Source organism: Drosophila kikkawai, chromosome 2R, assembly GCF_030179895.1.
Source record: "Drosophila kikkawai strain 14028-0561.14 chromosome 2R, DkikHiC1v2, whole genome shotgun sequence".
NCBI lineage: Eukaryota > Metazoa > Arthropoda > Insecta > Diptera > Drosophilidae > Drosophila > Drosophila kikkawai.
In genome coordinates, this window is record NC_091729.1 from 24192915 (window position 1) to 24216303 (window position 23389).

The 23389-nt window shown below is 50.7% G+C and overlaps 2 protein-coding genes across 7 annotated transcripts; one reads left to right on the forward strand and one right to left on the reverse strand.

Annotated features, from left to right (window-relative positions):
• Positions 1 to 296: 296 nt before the first annotated feature.
• On the forward strand, positions 297 to 23389 carry LOC108072919 (myosin light chain kinase, smooth muscle). 6 transcript variants are annotated; one of them, XM_017164260.3, is made up of 22 exons: positions 300 to 2241; positions 2312 to 3094; positions 3280 to 4059; positions 4221 to 5876; positions 7715 to 8422; positions 8478 to 8650; positions 8978 to 9065; positions 9529 to 10852; positions 12576 to 12708; positions 13635 to 13803; positions 15600 to 15645; positions 15710 to 16575; positions 16634 to 17057; positions 17211 to 17544; positions 18823 to 19137; positions 19880 to 20154; positions 20216 to 20719; positions 20786 to 21127; positions 21189 to 21290; positions 21370 to 21547; positions 21643 to 22369; positions 22782 to 23389. In XM_017164260.3, the coding sequence occupies exons 1-22, from the start codon at positions 546 to 548 to the stop codon at positions 23105 to 23107; spliced, it is 11949 nt and encodes a 3982-aa protein (XP_017019749.1). In that variant the 5' UTR covers positions 300 to 545; the 3' UTR covers positions 23108 to 23389. The 6 variants fall into 6 exon arrangements, 5 of the variants coding, with proteins under 5 accessions (XP_017019749.1, XP_017019750.1, XP_070139694.1 ...); XM_017164261.3 differs by lacking the exons at positions 300 to 2241; positions 2312 to 3094; positions 3280 to 4059; ... (9 more) ...; positions 16634 to 17057; positions 17211 to 17544 and adding an exon at positions 17875 to 18010 and having other exon boundaries at positions 22782 to 23361; XM_070283593.1 differs by lacking the exons at positions 300 to 2241; positions 2312 to 3094; positions 3280 to 4059; ... (9 more) ...; positions 16634 to 17057; positions 17211 to 17544 and adding an exon at positions 18129 to 18244 and having other exon boundaries at positions 22782 to 23361.
• Positions 13805 to 15394, reverse strand: LOC108072922 (uncharacterized). The gene is made up of 3 exons (XM_017164266.3): positions 15183 to 15394; positions 14929 to 15122; positions 13805 to 14870 (listed from the first exon to the last, which is right to left on the reverse strand). The coding sequence occupies exons 1-3, from the start codon at positions 15311 to 15313 to the stop codon at positions 13840 to 13842; spliced, it is 1356 nt and encodes a 451-aa protein (XP_017019755.1). The 5' UTR covers positions 15314 to 15394; the 3' UTR covers positions 13805 to 13839.

The window sequence follows — 23389 nt, forward strand, 5'->3', positions numbered from 1 at the left end:
CGTAAATATGGCATGTGCCGAGTGCGAGAGTTGAGGAGGCACTTTATCATCGCATTTAAATAGACGCCTCTTTAATTAGCCAATTCGATTTGAACTTATATAATTCCGTTTACTTAAATTGAATGCCTCTGCATTGATTAAAAGTGGCCGGTATTTAAATAGAAATGCATTTTGGCAATCAATTTTACTGCATGTGTGTGTCCGTTTGTACAACGAACAAAACAGAATTCGTAAAATTGTTTTTAGCATTAACAATTAAATCGATTCGGCGATTTGGACTACTCAGATCGAACCGAGACACGGGGAATGTGCTTTCGAAATTTTCACCACGTTCGGTGACAGTCGTGAATCTTCTTTAGCATCGAACGGACGTCTCACGTCCGAAAAACTCGATCGAACCGTTGCGGGCTCTAAATATATATATATATTGATCTAGAAACTCGGGACGGATATATAATTTTTATCGGTTTTCATTTACGAATTTCATTCCGTTCACGTTATCCTTCCGAAACCCGCAAGCGGAACGAATACAATCCGAAATCGAAATGGGAGAAACGGACGGAGATATCGAGCCACGGGCTTCCGCCGAACCGGAGGCGGGCGCTGCCCAGGATACCCTGCAGGTGCCGACGCAAAAGAAGCGCAAGCTTAAGTCACCAACTCCGGGCAGCTTACGCGGACGCAGTGCCACGCCAATTCATGGCAGGAGTCAGACCCCGTTCACACTGTACATGACTCGGCGCAGTGCCACGCCGTCAACTTGGCGCAGCATCACTCCCTTCCTGAAGCGGGAGGAAAAGGAGAAGACTCCTTTCGAGCTTGGCCGGGACATTAAGAGCCAGACGACCTGCAACATCGCCGTCTTCGATCGCGCCCTTATCATGGACATTTCCGAGCCCGTGGACGTGCAGAAGCCCGTGCGTTACATAACCTCCGATCTGTCGGTGATCGATCGCGCTGCCGTAATGGATGTGTCCAACGTTGAGGTTATCTACGTTGTCGAGGAGTACGAGGAGGTCGAAGAGGAGGAGATCATCGAAGAGGTCAAGCCGAAAAAGAAGGAGAAAAAGGCCAGGAAGCCGCGCGTTCAGCGCAAGTCTATCGACAAGGACATGAGTCCTTCCGGCGCCGAAGATGGCGATGACTTGGGAGACTACGGGGGCGAGGATCGAGAGGATAGTATCGATCTCGATGAAGGCGATGAGCCCGTCAAGAAGGGCAAGAAGAAGGCTCCGCCCAAGAAGAAGGAGAAGAAGGAGAAATCCCCCAGTCCGAAATTGACCTTGAAACTAGAGATCGGTGGAGGCCAGAAGGCTAGCAAGAAAATGTTTGAGCAGCAGCAGCCCGCACCCAAGCCACCGCCGAAGAAGAGCAAGATGGTGCTCCAGATGGAGGAGCAGGCCAAGGCCGCTGCCAAGGCCGCTGAGGAGGAGGCAGCCCGGACCAAGCCCAAGGGCGAGACCTATGAGGAGCGACAGAAGCGCCTGCAGGCCGAGAAAGAAGAGCAGGAGCGACTGGAGGCCGAGCAGCGGGCCCTCGAAGAGGCCGAGGCTGAGGAGGATGAAGAGGATCCATCGGCCATGGGTGAGGAAGGCGAGGAGGGCACCGAAGCCGGCTATGGCGATGAGGACCAGGACCAGGAGTATGCCGGAGAAGACGGTGAGGGCGACGAGGATCGTGATATCGAAGAGGAGGAGGACGCTGTGACCGATCTGAAGAAGAAAGACGAGAAACGTCGCGGCAGTGACTCCTCGGACGAATTCGTTCGCCCCGATCCCCACGAGGAGGAGCGCTGGCAGCGCATCGCCGCCATCGAGGGCGAGGAATTCATGCAGCAGATGCGCAAATACAGCCAGGCCAAGCGCATTAGCGAGAAGGAGCGCGACGCCGACTGGCAGCGCCGCCGTGAGCAGGCCCGCAATCCCAAGTTTATTAACTTCCTGTCTGATCGAGCCGCCGAAGCCGGCCAGAGTGTGCGTCTAGCCTGCGCCGTAGACGGACCAGAGCTTTCGGCTAAGTGGTACCATAACCGCAAGCAACTGGAGCGCGATGGATGCCATCGCATTATCAACAACAACAACATCCTGGTGCTGGAGGTGCTCAATACCACCATTTTGGACTCCGGCGAGTATTCGTGTGTAATCTCGAACCAGAACGATGAGGTGACATCGTCCTGCATTGTCACCATCTACGAAGTGTTCAAGGACGAACCCAAACCCCCCTCCATTCAGTATATCAAAGGTATTTGTTCCTGGCCCCCGATTTCAGTGCATTCCTAAGAGCTCCTTCTCTCTATGTGTGCCTGTTTCAGAGTACTACCATTTGCGCGATGACGAGCTGACCATCGAGTGCCACGTTCACGGCGTTCCCCGTCCCGTGATCACCTGGTGGCGCGGCGCCTTCCAGGTGAAGGCCAGCTACAAGTTCACGATCCTGGAGGAGGCTCACGGTGTGTGCAAGCTGCTGATCTACAAGCCAGGCAACAAGGATGGCGGTATATACACGCTCAAGGCCTTTAATTCCAGTGGAGAGGCTCAGATCAATCACACCGTGGAGGTGGCCAAGAATCTGCACTACCATGTGCCCGGCATCTTCCATGCCCGCGACAAGATCCAGCTAGACAGCTTGAAGCAGGCCAAGAAGGCTATGGAGGCGGCCCTTAAATCGAAGGCCGAGTCCGACCAGAAGCGAGCAGATGCCGAGGCCGAGCAGCAGCGGCTGCGTCCAGTCCGGGCTTCTCCAGAGCCCTTAGTGCCGGCCAAGCAGAAGCTCTCGTTTGCCACCCAGCTGCGTGATCGCATGGCGCTCGAGGGATCCACCATTAAGTTTGTGGCAACGGTAATTGGACCCCAGCCCAACACACGCTGGATGAAGGACGACAAGTGGGTGGTGGTGGGCGGCAACATCAAGAATTTGTCGGAGGAGGGCAAGGCCATACTTGAGATCGCCGACGTCACCCCTGCCGACTCGGGCGTCTACAAGTGTGTGGCTAAGAACGATCTTAGCGAGATCGAGACCTCCTGCTACTTTAAGGTTTACACGGCGCAGGCGGATGGCGACGAATCGGAGCCCATATTCGCCCTGCCACTGCGAGGTATCCCCCGTCTCCCCTCTTATTGTGTCTCTCGATGTGTGTGCTCTGTCGCTTTGGTTACACGATCCCCATCTCCCGACTGTGTGTGTTTGTGTCGTCTATTGTCCGACCATCGATGTTCGATCAATTGAGGTCGTTGGCGTACAAAAATAGCTGGGAATTGATTGATTGACTTTGTTCTCTAGATGTGTACCATGCCTCGCAAAATGATCTGATTCTCGACACGAAGGTGCGCGGCAATCCCCGGCCGGTGATCTCGTGGACCAAGGACCAGATACCCATCGTGCTCGACGATCGTGTGGTGCAGATCGAGCACTTGGATGGCATCTGCGAGCTGATCATCAACAAGCCGACGATCAATGACAACGGAATCTATGTTTGCACCGCCAAGAGCAAGCTGGGCACTCAGTCGACCACCCACACGGTTGTGGTCGACACCACCCATACCTCGAGGCGATCGAGCATTCTGTCTGCTATTGCCATGCAGGAAGGAGGTGAGCCAGCTGAGGGCGGCGGCGGCAGTGGCGGCAAGGCCAAGGCCAGGAGGAAGAAGAAGGACGACGACGCTGAGGGCGGCGGTGGTGACGGTGAGGGTGGCTATGAGCGCCGCAGCCGTATGCCGGATCCCTCGCCCAAGCAAATGCTGTACTTCACGGTCAATCTGTCCAATCGGTATGTGGCCGAGGGCTCCAAGGTCAAGTTACAGGCCGTGATCGGTGGCCCGGAGCCCATTATCAAGTGGCAAAAGGATGACCAGAATGTCACCTATGGACCACGCATCCGTAACATGAATCGTGACAGCTTGGCGGTGCTGGAGTTCGTTAATGCCCAGGCGGAGGACTCGGGCACTTACTCCATTATTGCCCAGAACGAGTTCTGCAAGATCACCACCTCGGCCCTGCTGCATGTGTACCAGCCAAAGGTCAACACGGATGTGCAGCCCGTCTTTATACGCTCTCTGAAAGGTAAGATCTCGCTGGCAGCGTCGATCGATCGACCGATTGATCTATATTTAGAGATCCATCCCACATTGTGTGTGATTGTGCAATGCCATCATCCATCGATCGTTTCCATTATGCAATGAGTGTGTGCTTACGTAACCGGACTCGGTGCTCTTCTCCTCTAGAAACCTATCATCTTAACACCAACGAGTTGATCCTGGAGACAGCCGTGCGTGGCCAGCCAACGCCCGAGGTTCAGTGGTTCAAGGACAGCGTGGAGATCCAGAGCGGTGGTCGTTACCAGCTCATCGAGCATCAAGATGGAACCTGTGAGCTCATCATCGATCGGCCGGACAACAAGGACTCTGGCAAATATGTGCTCAAGGCCGAGAGCCGCGCCGGCAAGATGGAGATCTCCCACTATGTGCTCTTCGAGGGCAAGGCCCATCACATTGCGGACAACATCCATGGCGTCTTCCATGCGGACAAGAGCCTGCTGCGCCCCAAGGAGGTGGAGAAGCCCGTTGAGAAGAAGCCAGCGGCTGCCGCAGCTCCTGAGGCCGAATCGGAAGCTGAGGAGGGAGGAAAGGGCAAGCGACGTCCTAAGAAGGACGACGAAGCGGATTCATCCTCCGCCTACGCCACCGACTATGCCTCTGATACGGCCAGTTTGTCCAGCAAGCGTCGCGAGAAGAACATCGCCATCCACTTCAGCACCTCGATGAGGGATCGTGTCGTGGCCGAGGGATCCAAGGTGAAGATTTCGTGCTTCCTGGACGCCAAGGAGCCGCAGGTCAAATGGTTCAAGGACGGCGAGCAGATCCAAAACAGTCCCAAGATCAGGGGCCGCTACAGCGAGGGTCTGTGCCTGCTGGAGATCATGAGCGCTACGGCCGAGGACAATGGCGAGTACAAGTGCTGGGGTCGCGACGAGACAGGCGAGGCCTCCACCTCGTGTCGCCTGGAAGTATACGAGGATCCGGGCACCGGTGATGTGCCACCCACCTTTACGCGCAACATCAAGGATACGCTGCACGGCAAGATCAACGAGTTGCAGCTGGATGTCCATGTGCGTGGTCTGCCCACACCCTCGGTTACGTGGGTGAAGGACGGCGTGAAGGTGGAGAATAGCGACAAGTACCAGCAGGTGGACCACGATGACGGCACCTGCGAGCTGTTCATCAGCAACCCGAAGCCCTCGGACAGCGGCAAGTACGTGTGCCAGGCCGAGAATCGTGAGGGCAAGACGGAAATCGTCCACGTTATAACTGTGGAGCCGCGAGTTCGGGTACCGCGCCACTCTCCGCCCAGGGAGGGCAGGCCACCGCGTCCGGCTGGAGGCGATGAGGAGGCACCGGCAGCCGGTGAAGAAGGCGCCGCCGCGGAGGGCGAAGGCGGCGAGGGCGGAGAGGGTGCTGCTGCCGGTGGCGAGAAGCGTCGCCGGAAGCCTAAGCCCGACGAGGAGGAGCAGGGCAGTTCCAGGCGTGAGGTGCCACCACCACCGGATCTAAGGAAGCGCCTATACTTCAGGAACTTCCTTTCAAACCGCACGGTCAAGTCGGGCAGCAATGTCAAGTGGATGGTCAACATTGATGGACCGGAGCCAACGGCCAAGTGGTTCCATGGCGACCAGCCGATAGCCTTTGGTCCCAAGAGCAAGATGTCCATGCAGGATGGCATCGCCTGGCTGAATCTTGTGGGGGTAACGGAGGAGGAGGCCGGCGAGTATACGTTGCGGGTGAGGGGTTCGGAGAACGAAATCGTGAGCACTTGCAACCTGTTTGTGTACAGCACGGGCAAGCCGGAGGTTATTTCGCCCACCTTTGTAGTGGGCATTAAAGGTAGGAGCAGGCTCTGTGTGTTCTCGTCCGAGTGTCTTGGTTTTTTTGAGCAATATGTAGCCCTATCTGTAGTCCTAGGAGTAAGTTATAAGAAAGCTAACAGTCCTGAAATCCATTCCCTTACCTTCTCGTACTCTGTCTTATGTGTCTTGTGTGTCTTGTCTTTATTCTTTCCATGTTCCATGTCCAGATGCATACCATTCCCAGGGCAACCAGCTCACTCTGGAGTGCAAGGTCTCGGGCAGTCCCAAGCCTCATATTTACTGGCAGCGGGACAACACCCTGCTGCCTGTGGAGAGTCCAAAGTACCAGTATGCGGAGCAAAGCGACGGGGTTAAGCTCTTGACCATTTCCAGCTTTGGCAGCGAGGATTCCGGCCTGTACACTTGCTATGCGGAGAGCGAAAATGGCCAGATGAAGATCAGCAAGTTTGTGCAGGCCTCGGACTATGTGAGGGAGAGAACTTCGGACAAGAAACCCATTGACGTGGTTATCCAGGAGATCAAACGGGATGAGGCCTCCGCCGCTCCGTCAAGCGATACAGCTGCTGTCAAGGCCCGGGCACGCGAGGCCAAGCTAAGACTGAATCTGGAGACCAGCCTAAAGACCATGACTATTGGTAGTGGCAACAAAGCTCAGCTTATCTGCTATGTAACTGGCATCATTGAGGATGTCCACTGGCTAAGGAACGACGAGCGCGTGACCAAGGATGCCCGTCACAAGATCTACAACATAAACGGAGCCATCAGCTTGGAGATTTACGATGCCCGCGTGGAGGACAGTGGCCAGTACAGATGCGTGGTGAAGAACAGCAGGCAGACGGTGGAGAGTGCCGGCCAGCTGAGTGTGTTGGATCAATGCATGGGCAAGTTGCCGGAAAGTTTCTCCTCAGCCATAACAGGTAAGGGTCCCAGCATCTCTTTTAATCATTTTTATTTTATAGCTGATCTCATTTTCTTAGAGTCCTATGATGCCCAACGCAATGAGATTGTGCTGAGCTGCCAGGTGCATGGACGTCCCAATGTCAGTTGGATGCGGGATGACCACACCATTTCCAACAATCGCTACAGGACGGTTGAAGAGCCTGGCGGTGTTAGGAAGCTCATCATACGCAACCCCATACCCTCTGACTGCGGAATTTTTGCCTGTTATGCGGAGCATGAGGACCGCATTGACTCCATCAGCACCACCATCAAGGCCTTTGATCTCAAGCGCCTAATCAATGTCAGCCAGGAGGACAGCTCCTCGCTTAGCGAGCAGGATTGGTCGAGGAGTCAGTCTTATTTAAGTTCTAGCAGCCAACAGCAGCTGCCACAGGTGGTCAATGGCAATGGAGACCTTCATCGCGCTGGAGATCGCCTCCTGCGCAGCGTGGGCAAGGCAAAGCCTCTCTTCCATACCCTACTCCATGATCGCACTGTTTCGGAGGGCGGCAATCTCCGCCTGCTGTGCACCGTCTCTGCGGATGAAAACACCCACATTGAGTGGCTGAAGAATCACAAACCCTTGCCGGCGGATAATCGCTATCAGACGCTCTACCAGAACGGTGAGGCCTCGCTGGAGATCTATGCCGCCGTGGCCGAGGACAGTGGCAACTACACCTGCTGTGCCACCAACGATTTCGGGGAGAGCCTCACACACGCCCAGCTGCGTGTCTACAAGCACTTCAAGGAGGCCTCGCAACCAAGTACTTTTACGCAGCCAATCCGAGGTATTATCCAGCCAAGCTGCGGACTCCATCTTCGCTTTTGTTCATCCTGGCTGCTGTTCTAACCGCTTGTGTTTCTCATTTCCTCCAATAAGGATTTACTAATAAGGTTTATCTTCCCCCTTTGCAGACACATATTCTCTCAACGAGAATGAGTTGGTTCTGGATTGCCGCGTACGTGGCCAGCCCCGTCCCGAGATCGAGTGGATGAAGGGCAACGAGATCATCTCCAACGATGAGAAGTACAAACTAACCGACCAGGCCGATGGCTATGCCAAGCTGGTGATCAACAATCCCACGGAGAAGGACTCGGGCATCTACTCGTGCGTGGCCCGCAACGAGGGAGCCGAGAACAAGATCTCCCATCAGGTGGACTTCAAGGGCCGCCAGCACTACTCGCTGGAGAAGACGCACGGCTTCTTCCATCGCGATCCGAATAAGCCGCACTTCCTGCTGCCCCTGGGCAACCAGACGGTCTGCAAGGGAGGCACCGTGGCCATTTCGGCGGAATTCATGCAGACCAGCACGCCCATTGAGGTGAAATGGTACCGCGATCGCCAGGCGGTGGATGGACCCAATGTCAAGACCCTGGCTGATCGTGGCGTCTACACACTGACTATAATGAATGCCTTGCCTGAGATCGAGGGCACCTACACGTGCCGGGCCTCGAACGCTTTTGGTCGCATCGAGTCGCATGCCAACATAGATGTCTCCATGGCCGAGACCAAGGACGAGCGTCCGCCGCTGTTCCTTTCGCGACCGGACACTGAGATGAAGATCGCCGTGGGTGATCCGTTCTCTTTATCTTTCCGCATTGGCGGGGATCCGAAACCGAAGCGTAAGTCGCTGAATCTGTCAGTCGCTGTAATCTCTGTAACCTCTGTTCTTTTTAGTCACATTCATGAAGGGCACCAAGGACATCACTCAGTCGGACCGGGTCAGCAAAGAGGTGTCGGATGACTACACCAGATTCACAGTGCAGCAAGCCCAGATCTCCGACTCTGGCACCTACTTTGTGGTGGCCCGCAACAACTTTGGCACTGACAGGATATTCGTCACTGTAACGGTAGGATTTTCGTAACAGTATCTGTGTCCTTCGTTGCTCTCTCTATCTCTGTTGCTTGTGGCTGTCCCCTCTGGATAAACGCTTTCGCTTAACTAACCGCTGCACTTCTCTCTCTCTCTCTCTCTCTGCTTCTCTTCTTCTCTTATTACAGATTAAGATACCCAAAAAGAAAGAATAAAGCTTTATTAATACAAAAAATCTAATTTGCCAATTTCGAACGCCGCCTCCGCCTCCCTCAGCCAGCACCAAACAATATACATATCCTGAATCTCTATATGTGTTCATTCAAAGCAATATAATATATCGTTCTGACTACAAAACTTATAGGTAAACCCGCGCGCTCGCTCCGCCACGCCATCGCAACCACGCTGGGGCCTTCCCCTGGATAGTTACAGCGACACTTCGTACTTCAGAGGTGAGTGTTTCTGGGTACCTATGTATATTTTGTGTAGTCAATCCTCTCCCAGCTGTCCGTCCGTCCTCCTGTCTGTGTCTGTCGTCCTTTCTGTGTTCCAGTTCCACTTCCAAGCTGAAAAAAATATCTTGCAGATCGACGGTTCAGCCCACAAACGACAAAAGAAATTTCCTGTGAGATCGTAGAAACCCAGCAGCACACAGACACTATAAATTCGTGTATTTATCTTTTGTTAGTATTTCTGAACGATTGACTTAATTACTTTTATTATCGTACCTACATATATAAATAATGTATTATATAAAGCACAGCAATCCAGCTTATACATTTACGTAGTGGAAACAAGAAAATAAAAAATATATTTCTCCGGGGCGTAAAGCGTTTTAATTGAGGCCATCCATTTACCTCTAACTTCCATACCTCTCGAAGCCTCATTTCATTTACACATCTTCTCTCTTGCCAGATCCCCCGGGTTGCATTTCCACGGAGCCCCTGGTCGTTGACTCCGGACCCACGCACATCTCGCTGTCGTGGGGCAAGCCGGTTAGTGCCAACTCTGCCCCGGTGATTGCCTACAAGGTGGAGGCCTGGGTGGTGGGCCATGAGGGCGGTGCCTACTGGCGAGAGCTGGGCCTTACGCCCATCAACTCGTTCGATGCCTTCAACCTGAAGCCCAACCTGGAGTATCACTTCCGGGTGACGCCCAAAAACCGCTATGGCTGGGGACCCACGGTCCAGACCAGCTCTGCTTTGCAAGTGGGCGGCGTCGAGTGTCTGCCCGAGTTCGTCAAAATCCTGCCGGGTCAGGCGAAGGCTCTGCTGGGCTCATCCTTCACCCTGCAGTGCAATATGCGCGGAGCGCCTCGGCCGCAGGTCACCTGGTTCAAGGATGGCATTCAGCTGAGCAGCAGCTCGGAGCGGGTTAAGATCCGTCAGATCGGTTCCACCTGTGCTCTGACTATTGCCACCGTCAGCGAGCTGGATTCGGGTCGCTACACCTGCGAGGCAACCAACTCCAAGGGCAGGGTCTCCACGTTTGCCCGCCTCCAAGTCGTGGCCGATTCGAGGATCTACGAGGCTGATTCGCGTCTAAAGGAGATCGCTCATGGACGTAACGTGGCCGATGTGGGCGACTCTCTACCCATTTTCACCATGCGCCTGCGCGATCGTCGTGTCCAGTTCACCTATCCGGTGCGTCTTACCTGCCAGATCGTTGGTTATCCCGTGCCCGAGATCCTGTGGTACAAGGACGATCAGCTCATCCATGCCGATAGGAAGCATCTCATCAGCTCCGAGGGACAGTTCTTCACGCTGGAGATAGCGGCCACAACGCTGGACGACAGCGGCACCTACACCTGCCTGGCCAAGAATGAACTGGGCTCGGTGTCCTGTCACTGCACCCTGGTGGTGGACAAGGGCATTCGGGCTTATATCTCGCCGGACTTTTATGTACCCTTGGATCCCTTCTACATATTCCGCGAGGGCTCTGAGATACGTCTCTCCACGAAAGTGGAGGCCTATCCTGCCGTGGGCGTCACCTGGCATCGGAATGGCATGCGCCTGAGGCCGAGCCGTCGCCTGACAGCCACTTTGGACTCGAATGGCTATGTGGAACTAATCATTGCCGAGGCCACCTTACGAGATGCGGGAATCTATGTGTGTGTTGCCTCCAACGTGGTCGGCAAGGTGGAAACTATCTGCCGGGTGGCCATCGAGGAGGAGCTGAACAAGATAGCAACGCCGCAACGATCCCTGGATATTCCCATCATCAAGACTGACGACCTGCCGTGAGTATTTGGGTTTTGGTATTAGAATATAGACAAGAAAGAAAGCTAACTTTGGCCAGCCAAAGTTTGTATACCCTTGCAGGTAACAATTAAAATACATCATAACTAAGCCAAAAATGCATTAATTTCGATTCGGAAAGCAGTTTTGTGTTAGTTTTTATTAATTTAAAAAAATTGCATACCAAATTTAAAATTTTAAGAAATCAACATTTTTGGCCATTTTTGCTAATTTTAATGATGTAACCCCTTATTAGACATATACGCCGCCGCGCCACGCCGCCGCCGCCGCCGATTTTTGCCTTATTTGACGCGCCGCCGCCAAATTATGAAAATAACGGCGCGCCGCGGCGCGCCGCTGGTGCGGCATCGGCGCAGCTTCAGCGCGGCCTTCAGTGTCATTGTTCTTTATAAAACTTAAAAAAAAAAAAATAACTCATTAAAATGGCCTTTTTGCCTTATTTGACGCGCCGCCGCCGCCGGTTCTTTCTGACTACTACGCCGCCGCCGCCGAGTCATTTTGACCTCTACGCCGCCGCCGATGCCTTTAACCATCGGCGTAAACCTCTACCCCTTATCATATTTCGCAAAAATGGCCAAAAAATCGATTTCTTCCGGACATGTCTAGAAAGATTCGCATGTTAATGCTGATCAAGAATATATATGGTTTATGGGGTCGGAAATGATTCCTTGACTCAGAAAAATATTATTTTGTATTATAAAATTTGATTTTTTATATTAAAAAACTTCTTGATTTTTTTAATACATTTTTAAAATTAAAAATATCATAACTCGGCCAAAAGAGCATTAATTTTAAATCGGAAAACTGTTCTGTGCTAGATTTTCTACAGTTAATAAATCTGCATACTTCATTTAAAAATTTTGAAAATTCAATTTTTTATCAAAATCAAAAATTTTATATTAAAAAACTTCTTGATTTTTTTAATACATTTTTAAAATTAAAAATATCATAACTCGGCCAAAAGAGCATTAATTTTAAATCGGAAAACTGTTCTGTGCTAGATTTTCTACAGTTAATAAATCTGCATACTTCATTTAAAAATTTTGAAAATTCAATTTTTTATCAAAATCAAAAATTTTAATGATGTAAAATTTTTCAAAAATGGTCAAAAAATCGATTTCTTCCAGACATGTCTAGAAAGATTCGCATTTTAATGCTGATCAAGAAAATATATGGTTTATGGGGTCGGATATGATTCCTTGACTTAGAAAAATATTATTTTGTATTATAAAATCTGATTTTTTGTATTAAAAAAAACTTCTTGATTTTTTTAATACATTTTTAAAATTAAAAATATCATAACTCGGCAAAAAAAGCATTAATTTTAAATCGGAAAACTGTTCTGTGCTAGATTTTCTACAGGTAATAAATCTGCATACTTCATTTAAATCAAAATCAAAAATTTTAATGATGTAACCCCTTATAAAATCTTGCAAAAATGGCCAAAAAATCGATTTCTTCCTGACATATCTAGAAAGATTCCCCTGTTGATGCTGATCAAGAATATATATACTTTATAGGGTCGGAAACGTCTCCTTCACTGCGTTGCAAACTTCTGACTGAAATTATAATACCCTGCAAGGGTATAACAAGAAGGAAAGCCAACTTCTTACTAATTTTTAGGAATAATTTTTATTTTATATAAATTATAATACAAGGGTTTAATAAAATTCCCCTTTAATTATTCCCCTATTCAATCCCTAGGTACTCCAAGGAGCCCCTGTTTGTGGTCAAGCCCCGTTCCAGCGAAGCCTACGAGGGTGACAACGTCATCATATTCTGCGAGGTGGTTGGCGATCCCAAGCCCGAAGTCGTTTGGCTGCGCGATTTTCTGAATGTGAGTAATGGTTGAGCATGTGACGTCAAACGGGGAGGCAGCAGCACCGCTCAGGCGCGCAGGCGCAGCTCTCAGTGGCGGCCAGTTGCAATCGCGGCGCCAACAAATGTGGGTCGAATTATCGCGCTACCGCTGCCTGCTCTCGCTTCCAGTCTCCCAGTCAAAGTTGGCTTTATCAGGGGCACAAGTGGGCCCTATACTCGGACATCAGGAAGTCTGAATCGTTAGTTTCCGCTTTTAATTTTCTATAAAAAGTGAACTCCCAGTGGGCCAGACACTATAGTGATCTTTTTTTTCGAGTTGCCACAGTTGCTCGCGCGGATAAAGTTTTTTTGAAATGTTTAATTGATCCGCGAGTGAGAACAAAGTGTCCAGAGATCCCTAACAGAAACCGATACGGCAACAAAGTTGCTACAAAGGCAAGTGAAGAATAGCTCGGATTACGAGCAAGTGCGTCATACTGCAGCATTATACAAGACCACTGGGAACGGCTAGGCGACAGATCTTACAAATCCGATTCGCTGTCAAACGCTAATTCAAGTTCAAGCCATATCAAATAACAGGCTTGTTGTGTTCGCAAAAAAACAATTACGCGAGCCAAAAAGGAAAAAAATATTAGCCACTGTCGTTGTCGCTGGTCGTGCAACGTACCAAGGAAGCGAGAGCAGGAGGAGGAGGTCAGGGTGGGCAACAACGTAGTTACCAGTTTTCCTATTCGACAGTCTTGAAACTGAATTTTGTGCTTATATGGTTATAAGCTCAACACAATAATAACAGCGGAGCAGCATCAGGCACACAGTCGCAATTCGTGATTCATGCTCGCCGTCAGCCGGACAGATCAGATCCTTATAGAAGCCATTCGACGTGACCTTGAGAGTCTTTAGCTTAATTACAGCATCCATCATCTTGTCTCGTCTCATCCGCAGCCGGAGTATTACAAGGACGCCCCCCACTTCCGGCGCATCGGAGACGGACCCGAGTACAGGCTGGAGATACCCAGCGCCAAGTTGGACTTCACCGGCACCTACTCAGTAATAGCCAGCAACTGTCATGGCGAAGCCAAGGCTGTAATATCCCTACAAATATTCGCCAAAGGTAAGTCGAGTTTTGCGATTTATTGACTAGTATAGTCTACCCCACCTGGGGGTAGATATTCGAGAGGCGCGGGAAGACAGCTTCCCGCCAGAAATCCTCGGCCATGGTGAGCAGGCTAGACACGAACTCGGGATCCGCCTGCACCCAAACGTAGTGCAGGGCTCCATTGGTCTCAAACGTTGGGCTCAGCACACAATATAGAGCCTTCTTCACATTGGCCATGAACATCTGGATCTGGATCTGGGCCATGTATTTCGGGGCTATTGATTCGCGAGCCTCCAGGTACTTCTCAAAGTCCTCATCAGTCTTGGGCGATTTAATTTCAACGATGTGATCATCCGTGATGCCATCCGGGGCGGCACACAGGAAGGGATAGCTCTCGTCGAGGAGCAGGCCGCACTCGAGGTACTGCTTGTTCTCCAGCTTCTCCGTCTGCTTGAGGATAAAGCGCTTGTGCTGCTTTTGTTGCACGCGATCGTCGATGTTCCGGTCGCGGCCCTTGCAGAACATCATGTTGAAGATCTCCTCGTCTTCCTCGGTCGACTTGCGGTTGACAATCATGTGCATCATGGAGCAGCGGATGCGCATGTACTGCGCCTCGATCCACAGCTTGGACTTGTACTGGTTGCGGGTCACCTCGTTGAGGGTTTCGAAGATTCCCGTCTGCGCCTGGAGCTCCATGTAGTGCACAAAGCTGGGAACGTCCAAGATGTTGAGCTCGGCTGCTCGGAGCAGCACATGGTGTATGAACAAGGGCTCGAATTCGTCTCTAATGTCCACGCATTGGCGGTACAGAGCCGAGTCTCGTCCGCAGGCGGATAGTTCGTCCAAAACTGCGTCCAGAAAGGCCTGTCCCTCGCTGGCGTTCATCTCCTGCAGGCTCTGTTCGCTCTCCAATCGCACCTCGTCCTTGGGCAATATATCGCAAATACGAGTGGCTACCGCGGGCTCTGGCTGCACCAGTGTCTCCAGTTCGTGGCCCCAGAACTCGACCACAGCCGAGGGATTGCGTTCGGTGCTCTTGCTGAGCAACCAAAACGTAAAGGCCACAATGTGGGCACAGGCTCCTAACAAAGAGTTGGTTTTTAGTAAGAAAATGCAGAGTTGACCCAGAGTAATTCTCACCGGCGGCGGGACACAGGCTGCACTGGCCATCTGTGATAATCCGTGAGCTCTCCACGACCTTCAGGCCCACATTGGCGTGGGTGTCCGTGTTGGCAAAGTCAGCAGCGGGGAAGACAAGTCCCTTGAGTTCGTAGACCTCGCCACGCCGCTGCATCTGTACATAGTCCGTAAGCAGGTCACCTTTATTCGTGGCTCTGTATGTAGGAAGAACAATTCTATTAATTATAGTTAATTTTAAGGAGGCACTAACTTACATTTGTTTAGACTTGTCGGCGGCTGAGCAAAAGTTAAACACCATTGCGCTGTTGACCACCGGTAAAGTGTGCATGTCAGCCCTCCGGAACCCGGGCTCCAGGTCCATGGGCACTATAATCATACCTTTCATTGTTAAATGGCAGTTTTTGAATCAAAAATTCGTTAAAAGAAATTACAGAACATTCTTAAATCTAGCGATGCAAAAAATAACTCTAGCAATCGATATCGATAGTGATATCGATGTGTTCTTAACCCTACACAATTAATATTATCTGGTCACACAAAAACTGGGGCTAACAGGTTGCACTGCTTGCGAAATATGTTAAAGCAGTTCACAACTGGCGCCAATTTCAAATCTAGAAATTTATTTATTTAAAAAAATCGTATTTATCATATTTGTCTGTCCTCTCCCTTAGACATACTTAAAGATAGCCGCATGGACAAAGTGCACACACGACATGGGTGAGTTCAGATTATCAGGAATTCCGTCCCGGAGCAATAATTAAACAAATATTTATCCACACAGCAACATCGAGACTCTTCCCCGCTTCGTCCGCAACTTGCGAAACCTGCGCTGTTGCGATGGGGATGCGATATCGCTGGAATGCCATGTGGAGGCCGATCCAGAACCGTTTATCATTTGGGAAAAGGACGGACGAGTGGTTCCCGCTGACCGCGACTACGTGATGTCCTTTGATGGCACCAAGGCCACGCTGAGCATTCCACGCGTGTACCCCGAGGACGAGGGCGAGTATACTTGTGTGGCCAAGAACTCGGTTGGTCGCAGTCTCTCCTCTGCCTGCATAATTGTCGATGTGCCCGAGGAGAAGGAGAACATGCTCAGTCGCCAGTTGACACGGCCCAGTGGCCTGCTCTCCGCCCACTCCACGCCACGCTCCACGCCGCGTTCGACGCCAGCAAGGAGCTTCTCACCCATGCGTCTCTCCTCCTATCGCACCACAAGCAGCATCGATCTTTCCGCGGTGGCCGAGCGAAGGCGTAGCGATGCCCGCAATGCCATAACGGCACCCAAGTTCCTTGCCATTCCCTACAATCGAGTCGTCGAGGAGGGCGACAGTGTGCGCTTCCAGTGCGCCATCGCGGGCCATCCCACACCCTGGGCCACCTGGGACAAGGATGGTCTGATTGTCACGCCCACGCCCAGAATCGCTGTAAAGGAAATCGATGATCTTCGGATCATAGAGATCGATGAGGTGTCCTTTGATGATGCGGGCCTGTACCGCGTGACTCTCGAGAATGATTTTGGAAGGATTGAGGCTACTGCCCGCCTGGATGTGATACGCAGCTCCCGCTACTCCAAGTCTCCATCTGTGCGCAGTGTACGCGCCTCCTCCTCCCGCCTTTACAGGCGTATCATGGGTCCATCCACAGGTGGGTTTTAAGCTCCTATTTAGGAGTAAAATTCTGATTTATCATTGCTTTCCCGCAGCAATTGGCGGACGCATGGCCTTGGCTAGCGGCTATCGAGGCTCTTCGGTGCCTTCGGTGAGGTTCTATCGCAACAACGTGGAGCTGGAGCCATCAGAGCGAGTGCACATCCTGCTGCAGGAGGAGGACTCAATGGCCCTGCTCATTGTGGATACTGTTACGCGCGAGGACGAGGGAGTATATACCTGCATCATAAGCGGCAGCAATCACGATCCCCTGATCAGCTCCACCACAGTCCGTTTCTATGATACGGAGAATGAGATTCCCACCAGACGCGGAGCCGTCATCACGGAACCACTGCCCGAGATAACCAAATCGCTGGAGGGAGAGGTGATTGATCTGTGCTGCGGCATCGATTGCCAAGAGCCCTATAGCTACGTTTGGCTGCGCAATGGGGAAGTACTACCGGACAGCGATGAATTCAAGTGAGTAGTAGATGGTGGGAGGTGGGAGTAGCTATAAAAAGCATAAAGATTCCATTAAGAGGCCATTAAGATCCCAAAACTATATATAAGCTTCTCTCCTTTGCTCTCCCAATGTCATTTATTTATCACAATTTAATTGTTTTTTAATTCCAGTTACATTGATCATGGCAATGGACGCCTGTGCCTGCGCATCAACGATGCCTTCGACATTGACTCCGGCATATACAGCTGTCAGGTGTTTACCAACGACTCAGACTCCAACTCCGAACCCGATTGCACTAGCAGCGGCGAGCTGTGCGTCTTGGAGCGAGATCTGACCCAGGCAGATGAGCAGCGCGTGCAGCTGCTAAAGACTCCCCTCCCAGTGGTATGTGGCTTGGGCGAGGAAGCCCTGTTCTATGCCCGTGTCTTTCCCTGCGAAGCGGAAGCCGAATGGTATCTAAATGGCCAACTAATAGCCGAGGAGGATGACTCACTTAACATGACGGTGCGTATGCGTGTAATAAACCCCAGGCAGAGTCATTCGCGCGCTTGCTTTTGGCCTCAATCCCAGAGGGGAAGCAAAACAGAGCTCTTCATTTTCGGCCTCTTGCCTTGTTCACACTTCTGCCGGGAGAAAACAATAATAATAATTGTGTGTATACATGCTCATTTGCATAAGATACATATAGGAGATATATAAGAGACCCAAAAGATTGAAATACGGCGGCATGCGCTTTGCATGCCAACGATGTTGCTGCTGCTGCTGTTGCTGCTGGGCGCTCAAGTTGCTCAGCTGGCGAGGAGAAACACTCGCTTGTCGGCGCTCAAGCGGCGCACATCTCGGTCTCAGTGGTAGTCTAAGTCCCGGTCTAAGTCCCAGTTTCCTTTCCCCCCCGGTTTTGTTCCCGCCAGAGAGCGGGCTTTGGGGAAAATCAAAGTCTACAGGGCGTGACCGTTTGAAGATGTCACAGGTAGGCAAAGCAAATGGATTGCATTCGAGTATCAATATCGCTAATGGCATTCAGCCAAAGCCAAAGGCAAGGCAAGGCCCTGTGACTATTCCCAGTCCCCCTAGCATTGGCTGGTGGTGGTGCTGGTGTGCTCCAGTGAAAATGAGAGCGAGCGTGAAAGTGTCATTGTCACGATCGTTGGCTGCGCTCAGCTCGTGGCATTCCATGTTCTCGCGTAGCGTTCCCGCTTAATTGGTGCGTGCCATTGAGAGGGCCGTTCAGTTGTACAACAACCTCAGTTTGCGCCGCTTCGCCCTGCTCCGGATCGATCGGTTACTGCCTCTCCCCTCTCCAGACACTTGTGCATACAGTATATAATTGTTTACCCATGTGGGAAGCGTTCTAAACCCGTGATTAAGTGGTAAAAATAGCAAAGAAAATATTATTCTATATATTTTGAAAATCAGCAGCGACCTGTTGATATTGAATCAATAATAGGGGAGAAGCTACCTATCTATATACAAGGAGTGCTTTCGGTTTTACCCTCCACACCTGGAATTCAATTAGCACAAACGTGAGCCATTAAATTCACTTTCAAGGAGATAAACAATCTAAGGCCTAGACATTTTACTAACAAAGGAAATTATGTGGAAAGCAGTGAAGAGGGAAATAGTCCCTAGGAATAAGATGCCTAACTCAGTGCTTTTTACGACTCAATAAAATTTTTAAATAAAAAATAATTGAGACCAATTTAATCTACAAAAATCTTCATTCAGTAATATAATTAGTGTTCTCTCCCTACAATCTTATATATTTCACCCTCTTCCTTTCAGTTGGAGTCTTATCCAGAGAACGGCATTCGGCTGCTGCGCATGCGAGACGTGACCACTTCGAGGAGCGGCGAGATCTGTCTGCAGGTGAAGCATCCCCTGGCAGACTCACGGCGTATACCCGCCACCCGTACTTATACGAGCCTTCTGGTTCTGCCCGCCGTCAGGGGCAACAGCAGTGCCTCCTCCTCGCTGGCGGGACGCAATAGCTGCATTTTAACACGCCCCGAGGATTGCACCGCCCTCATTGGCGGACATGTCCGGCTGAGCGTGCGCTACGAGCCATTCCCGGGCACCACGGTCATCTGGTACAAGGCGGTAAGTTGCTGAACTAATCCTCGCAAGTAGGCTTATGGTAATTGGTCCGGTTTGCGTGTCTCAGCGTCACAGCGAGGTGTTGTGCAATCTTGACCTAATTTGGGCAGAGCAGCCGTGCCAGTGGGATTATAAGGCCATATCGGATCCATATTCTTTATCTGCTATAAGCCCACTACTCCGGTGCCAGCCCTATCTCGCTGGGCGCCTGTCTCTTGCTTTGGGCATTTCTGTGGCTCGATGGTGACTCTCTGACTGTGTCACGATCAGTTTGCGGTGTTTACGAACGACGCACGTTGGGTTGATGGGCTGCCTATGGGTAGCCTGGTCTGGTCTGGCTACGTAATGGTTGCAAACCGCAAATACGAGACGAGCAGCGCCCGCGAAGGTTGTGTGGCCAGAGATCAGCTCCAACAACACTTGGAAAATACATTGCCACGAACTTTGGCAATTCATCAGGCTTTTATGCTGATTTTTTTTTCTTCAAAAAAGTGCCGAACTTCATTATTTTGTCACACATAAAACAATGTATATATTGTATATTAAAGATTATGTTGTCTTGTTTTTCAACTTGACCTTGCTTATAACATATCTCAAGAAACTCATAAAAACCAGCTCCGAAAAGCTTTCCCAATTAAAAATTAAGGCAAACTGCAGGGTATAGAATTGTTAGATTCCCCGAAATTATTTTTCTTTCCTTTTTAAGTTCCTCACTTAACAAACCTTCTTTTCCCCTCACCCACAGTGCCACCCCATCATAGAGAGCTCCAATGTGACAATACGGACAACCAGCCAGCAGTCGACCCTCTACATCACGGACATCTCAGCGGATGACAGCGGCAAATACACGGTGGAAGTGATGAACGACTATGGCGTGGAGGCTGCTGCCGCCTCGGTGGCAGTGGAGGGACCACCAGAACCGCCCAGTGGTCAGCCCAGTGTCTCCCTAGGCCCAGATCGCGTGGCAGTGGCCTGGTGTGGGCCACCCTACGATGGCGGCTGCATGATCACAGGCTTTATGTAAGTAACCAAAGGGTATAAATAGCTCATCCTGTAACTAAATCCATCTTAATCAACATAGCATTGAGATGCAGACCTGCGAGGGCGAGGACTGTGATACGGACAACTGGCAACAGGTGACCCGAGTGGTGGACACGCTGGCCTACACCATCAAGAACCTACAGCCACAGATGCATTATAGATTCCGCGTGAGAGCCGAGAATATCCATGGACGCAGTGAACCCGGCCAGGCCAGCGAACTGGTGCAGATCACTAGCAGATTGCAGAGGAGTCCCTCAGATCATTATGGCCAGACAGTGAGTGTCCAGGCTGGCGGAGACTTCAAAGCCCGCTTTGAAATCATCGAGGAGCTGGGCAAAGGACGCTTCGGCGTGGTCTACAAGGTGCAGGAACGCGAGCAGCCGGACCAACTGCTGGCCGCCAAGGTGATCAAGTGCATCAAGTCACAAGATCGACAGAAGGTGCTCGAAGAGATCTCCATAATGCGTTCCCTGCAGCATCCCAAGCTCCTGCAGCTGGCCGCCTCCTTCGAGAGTCCCAGGGAGATAGTCATGGTGATGGAGTAGTAAGTCTACCAGGTTTTTTCTTCAAGATTAGATTAGATTAATTCTTTTTTTCTTTTGTTATTTAGCATCACTGGCGGCGAACTGTTTGAGCGTGTGGTGGCCGATGACTTCACATTGACTGAGCTGGACTGCATCCTTTTCCTGCGACAGGTGTGCGATGGCGTGGCCTACATGCACAGCCAGAGCGTGGTGCATTTGGACCTGAAGCCGGAGAATATTATGTGCCATACGCGCACCAGCCACCAGATCAAGATCATTGACTTTGGCCTGGCCCAGCGGCTGGACACGAAGGCTCCTGTACGCGTTCTCTTTGGAACCCCCGAGTTTATACCGCCGGAGATCATCAGCTATGAGCCCATTGGCTTCAAGTCAGACATGTGGAGCGTGGGCGTCATCTGCTATGTGCTGTAAGTCTAGCTAACTTGGGACTTCCTTGGCGAATTATATATATATTATGTATTCCCATAGACTCTCCGGCCTCTCACCTTTCATGGGCGACAACGATGTGGAGACCTTCTCGAATATCACACGAGCGGATTACGACTACGATGACGAGGCCTTTGACTGCGTGTAAGTTAAATAAATAAATATAAATATTATTATTATTATTATTTTCAATTTATTAAATCCTTTATTTTCCTATCCGTAGTTCCCAGGAGGCCAAGGACTTTATCTCGCAGCTTTTGGTGCACCGCAAGGAGGAGCGCCTGACCGCCCAACAGTGCCTGGAATCCAAGTGGCTTAGCCAGCGACACGACGACAATCTCAGCAACAACAAGATCTGCACGGACAAGCTGAAGAAGTTCATTATCCGCAGAAAGTGGCAGGTTAGTCTAAGCTTTTAATCCTCCGCATTTTTTTTTTAAATCCTAACCCTATGCTACTCCTGCTTCCTTGCCTTTGCTTGCTCCTGCTGCCGCAGAAAACTGGCAATGCCATTCGAGCTCTGGGACGCATGGCCAACTTGTCAGTGTCGCGCCGGAACTCGGCCATAGCCATGGGAGCTTTAAGCAGTCCCAGGCCCTCTTTATCGGGTTTGAGTATGCTAAATGCCAGTGCCTTAAGCAGTGGCATGTCCTCCCAAATGACTTCCCTCCACGAAGAAGAAGACGACTTCAGCGTGGAGATGCCTTCGGTGGAGAAGCGCACAGTCCTGAAGCTGAGAGATAAGTCACAGTGCAGCGAACGAAGTGACTCGGGATACAGCGAATGCTCTAACTGCAGCGGCGCCCAGGAGAACCTCTTGCTCTCCCTAGCCAAGTCCAAGTTGGAAGCCATAGCCAAGGCTGGCAATGTCTCTCATACAGAGCAGTTGGACCCAGAACATCCTGTTGCTGTCACCCTGGAGCTGCCCACCAATAGCAAGGGTGAGGCCATCATGCGCTCGGACTTTACCAACACCATCAAGATGCGGAAGAAGTCTCTCGAGGATAGTGCTGCTCGGGAGAAACCAAAGTCCAAGACCCAGGTCAAGCCTCTGTGTGAGTCCAAGCTGAAGGTGTCGCAGCTGAAGGATAGGTTCCAGGTTCCCACTGCTCCTGCTCCCGCTGCATCCGCCGCTGCTGCTGCTGCTGCTGCTAACAAACCTCCGCTTGCCTTTGAGTCCTTCAAGATAGCCAAGGTGGCGAGCGTGGGACGCATCAGTAGAAGTAACTTTGAGCTAAAGCAACCAAAAACAGACCTCTAGAGTATGGTAGAAGTTAGAAAAAATTTATGAATTTAGATATTTTAAGCAAAAAAAAAATTTAATACAAGATTAATATAAGTACAAAATAGTTTTATTGTTGTGTTATTATATGATATTAAATTTAATAAGCTAACTTAAGCCGTTACGCCACAATACAGTTTTGAAAATTGGCTATTTTTGCACTAAATTAATACATTAAATGTGGCCTTTTTTAGGCTCCAAACCATTTCAGAATCAGGCCAAAACAATTTATTTTTAAATTGAAAAAACTTACACTTTTAAATTATTTAACTTTAGGGTCTGTTTTGGGATTTTTTTGTACAAATCCTAACCGTTTCCCACTAACTCTTCTCTTCTATTTCCTCCCTTAACAGCAGAGGACTCGGAAAAATCGAAACGTGGAACCCTTAGTAGTGGATCCTCCGCTAAAGCCAAGCCGGCTCAGGTGCGATCCATGCCCAGCTCACCGCTGCCACAGCGATCAGCCACGCCGACGCGGCTGATGAGCCAACGTGTCCGTGAGGCGGCCGAGCGTCTTGCCCAACAGCACACGGTGGCCAGTGCTCAGCGGCAGTTCAGCAATGGTAGCAACGGAAATGGGAACACGAAGACAACGGAGACGAATCGCGAGTCACGTGCGCGACGGCTCATCAACAGATTCAACAACAACAACAACGAAACGCAGCATATCACGTCCTAGTTTATAACTTTATTACAAATATATAGCAGATATAGCATTGTTTAAGCAAAGACCCCAGGAGAAACTCAACTCTACGACACTCGAATATGAAGCGAATGCGAGATGCGACTGCGAAGCGACTGCGGTTTGGAGCGCACCCAGAATCCAGCACCCGCACCCGCACCCACTCACAGTACGCCGCCCCCGCCCCCTCTCCCTCCCGTCGGAGGCCCTGTACTTAGGCTAGGAGGAAGCTAAGTGTTTAAATTATTATATCGATTTATATACTTATTTACCGTACTA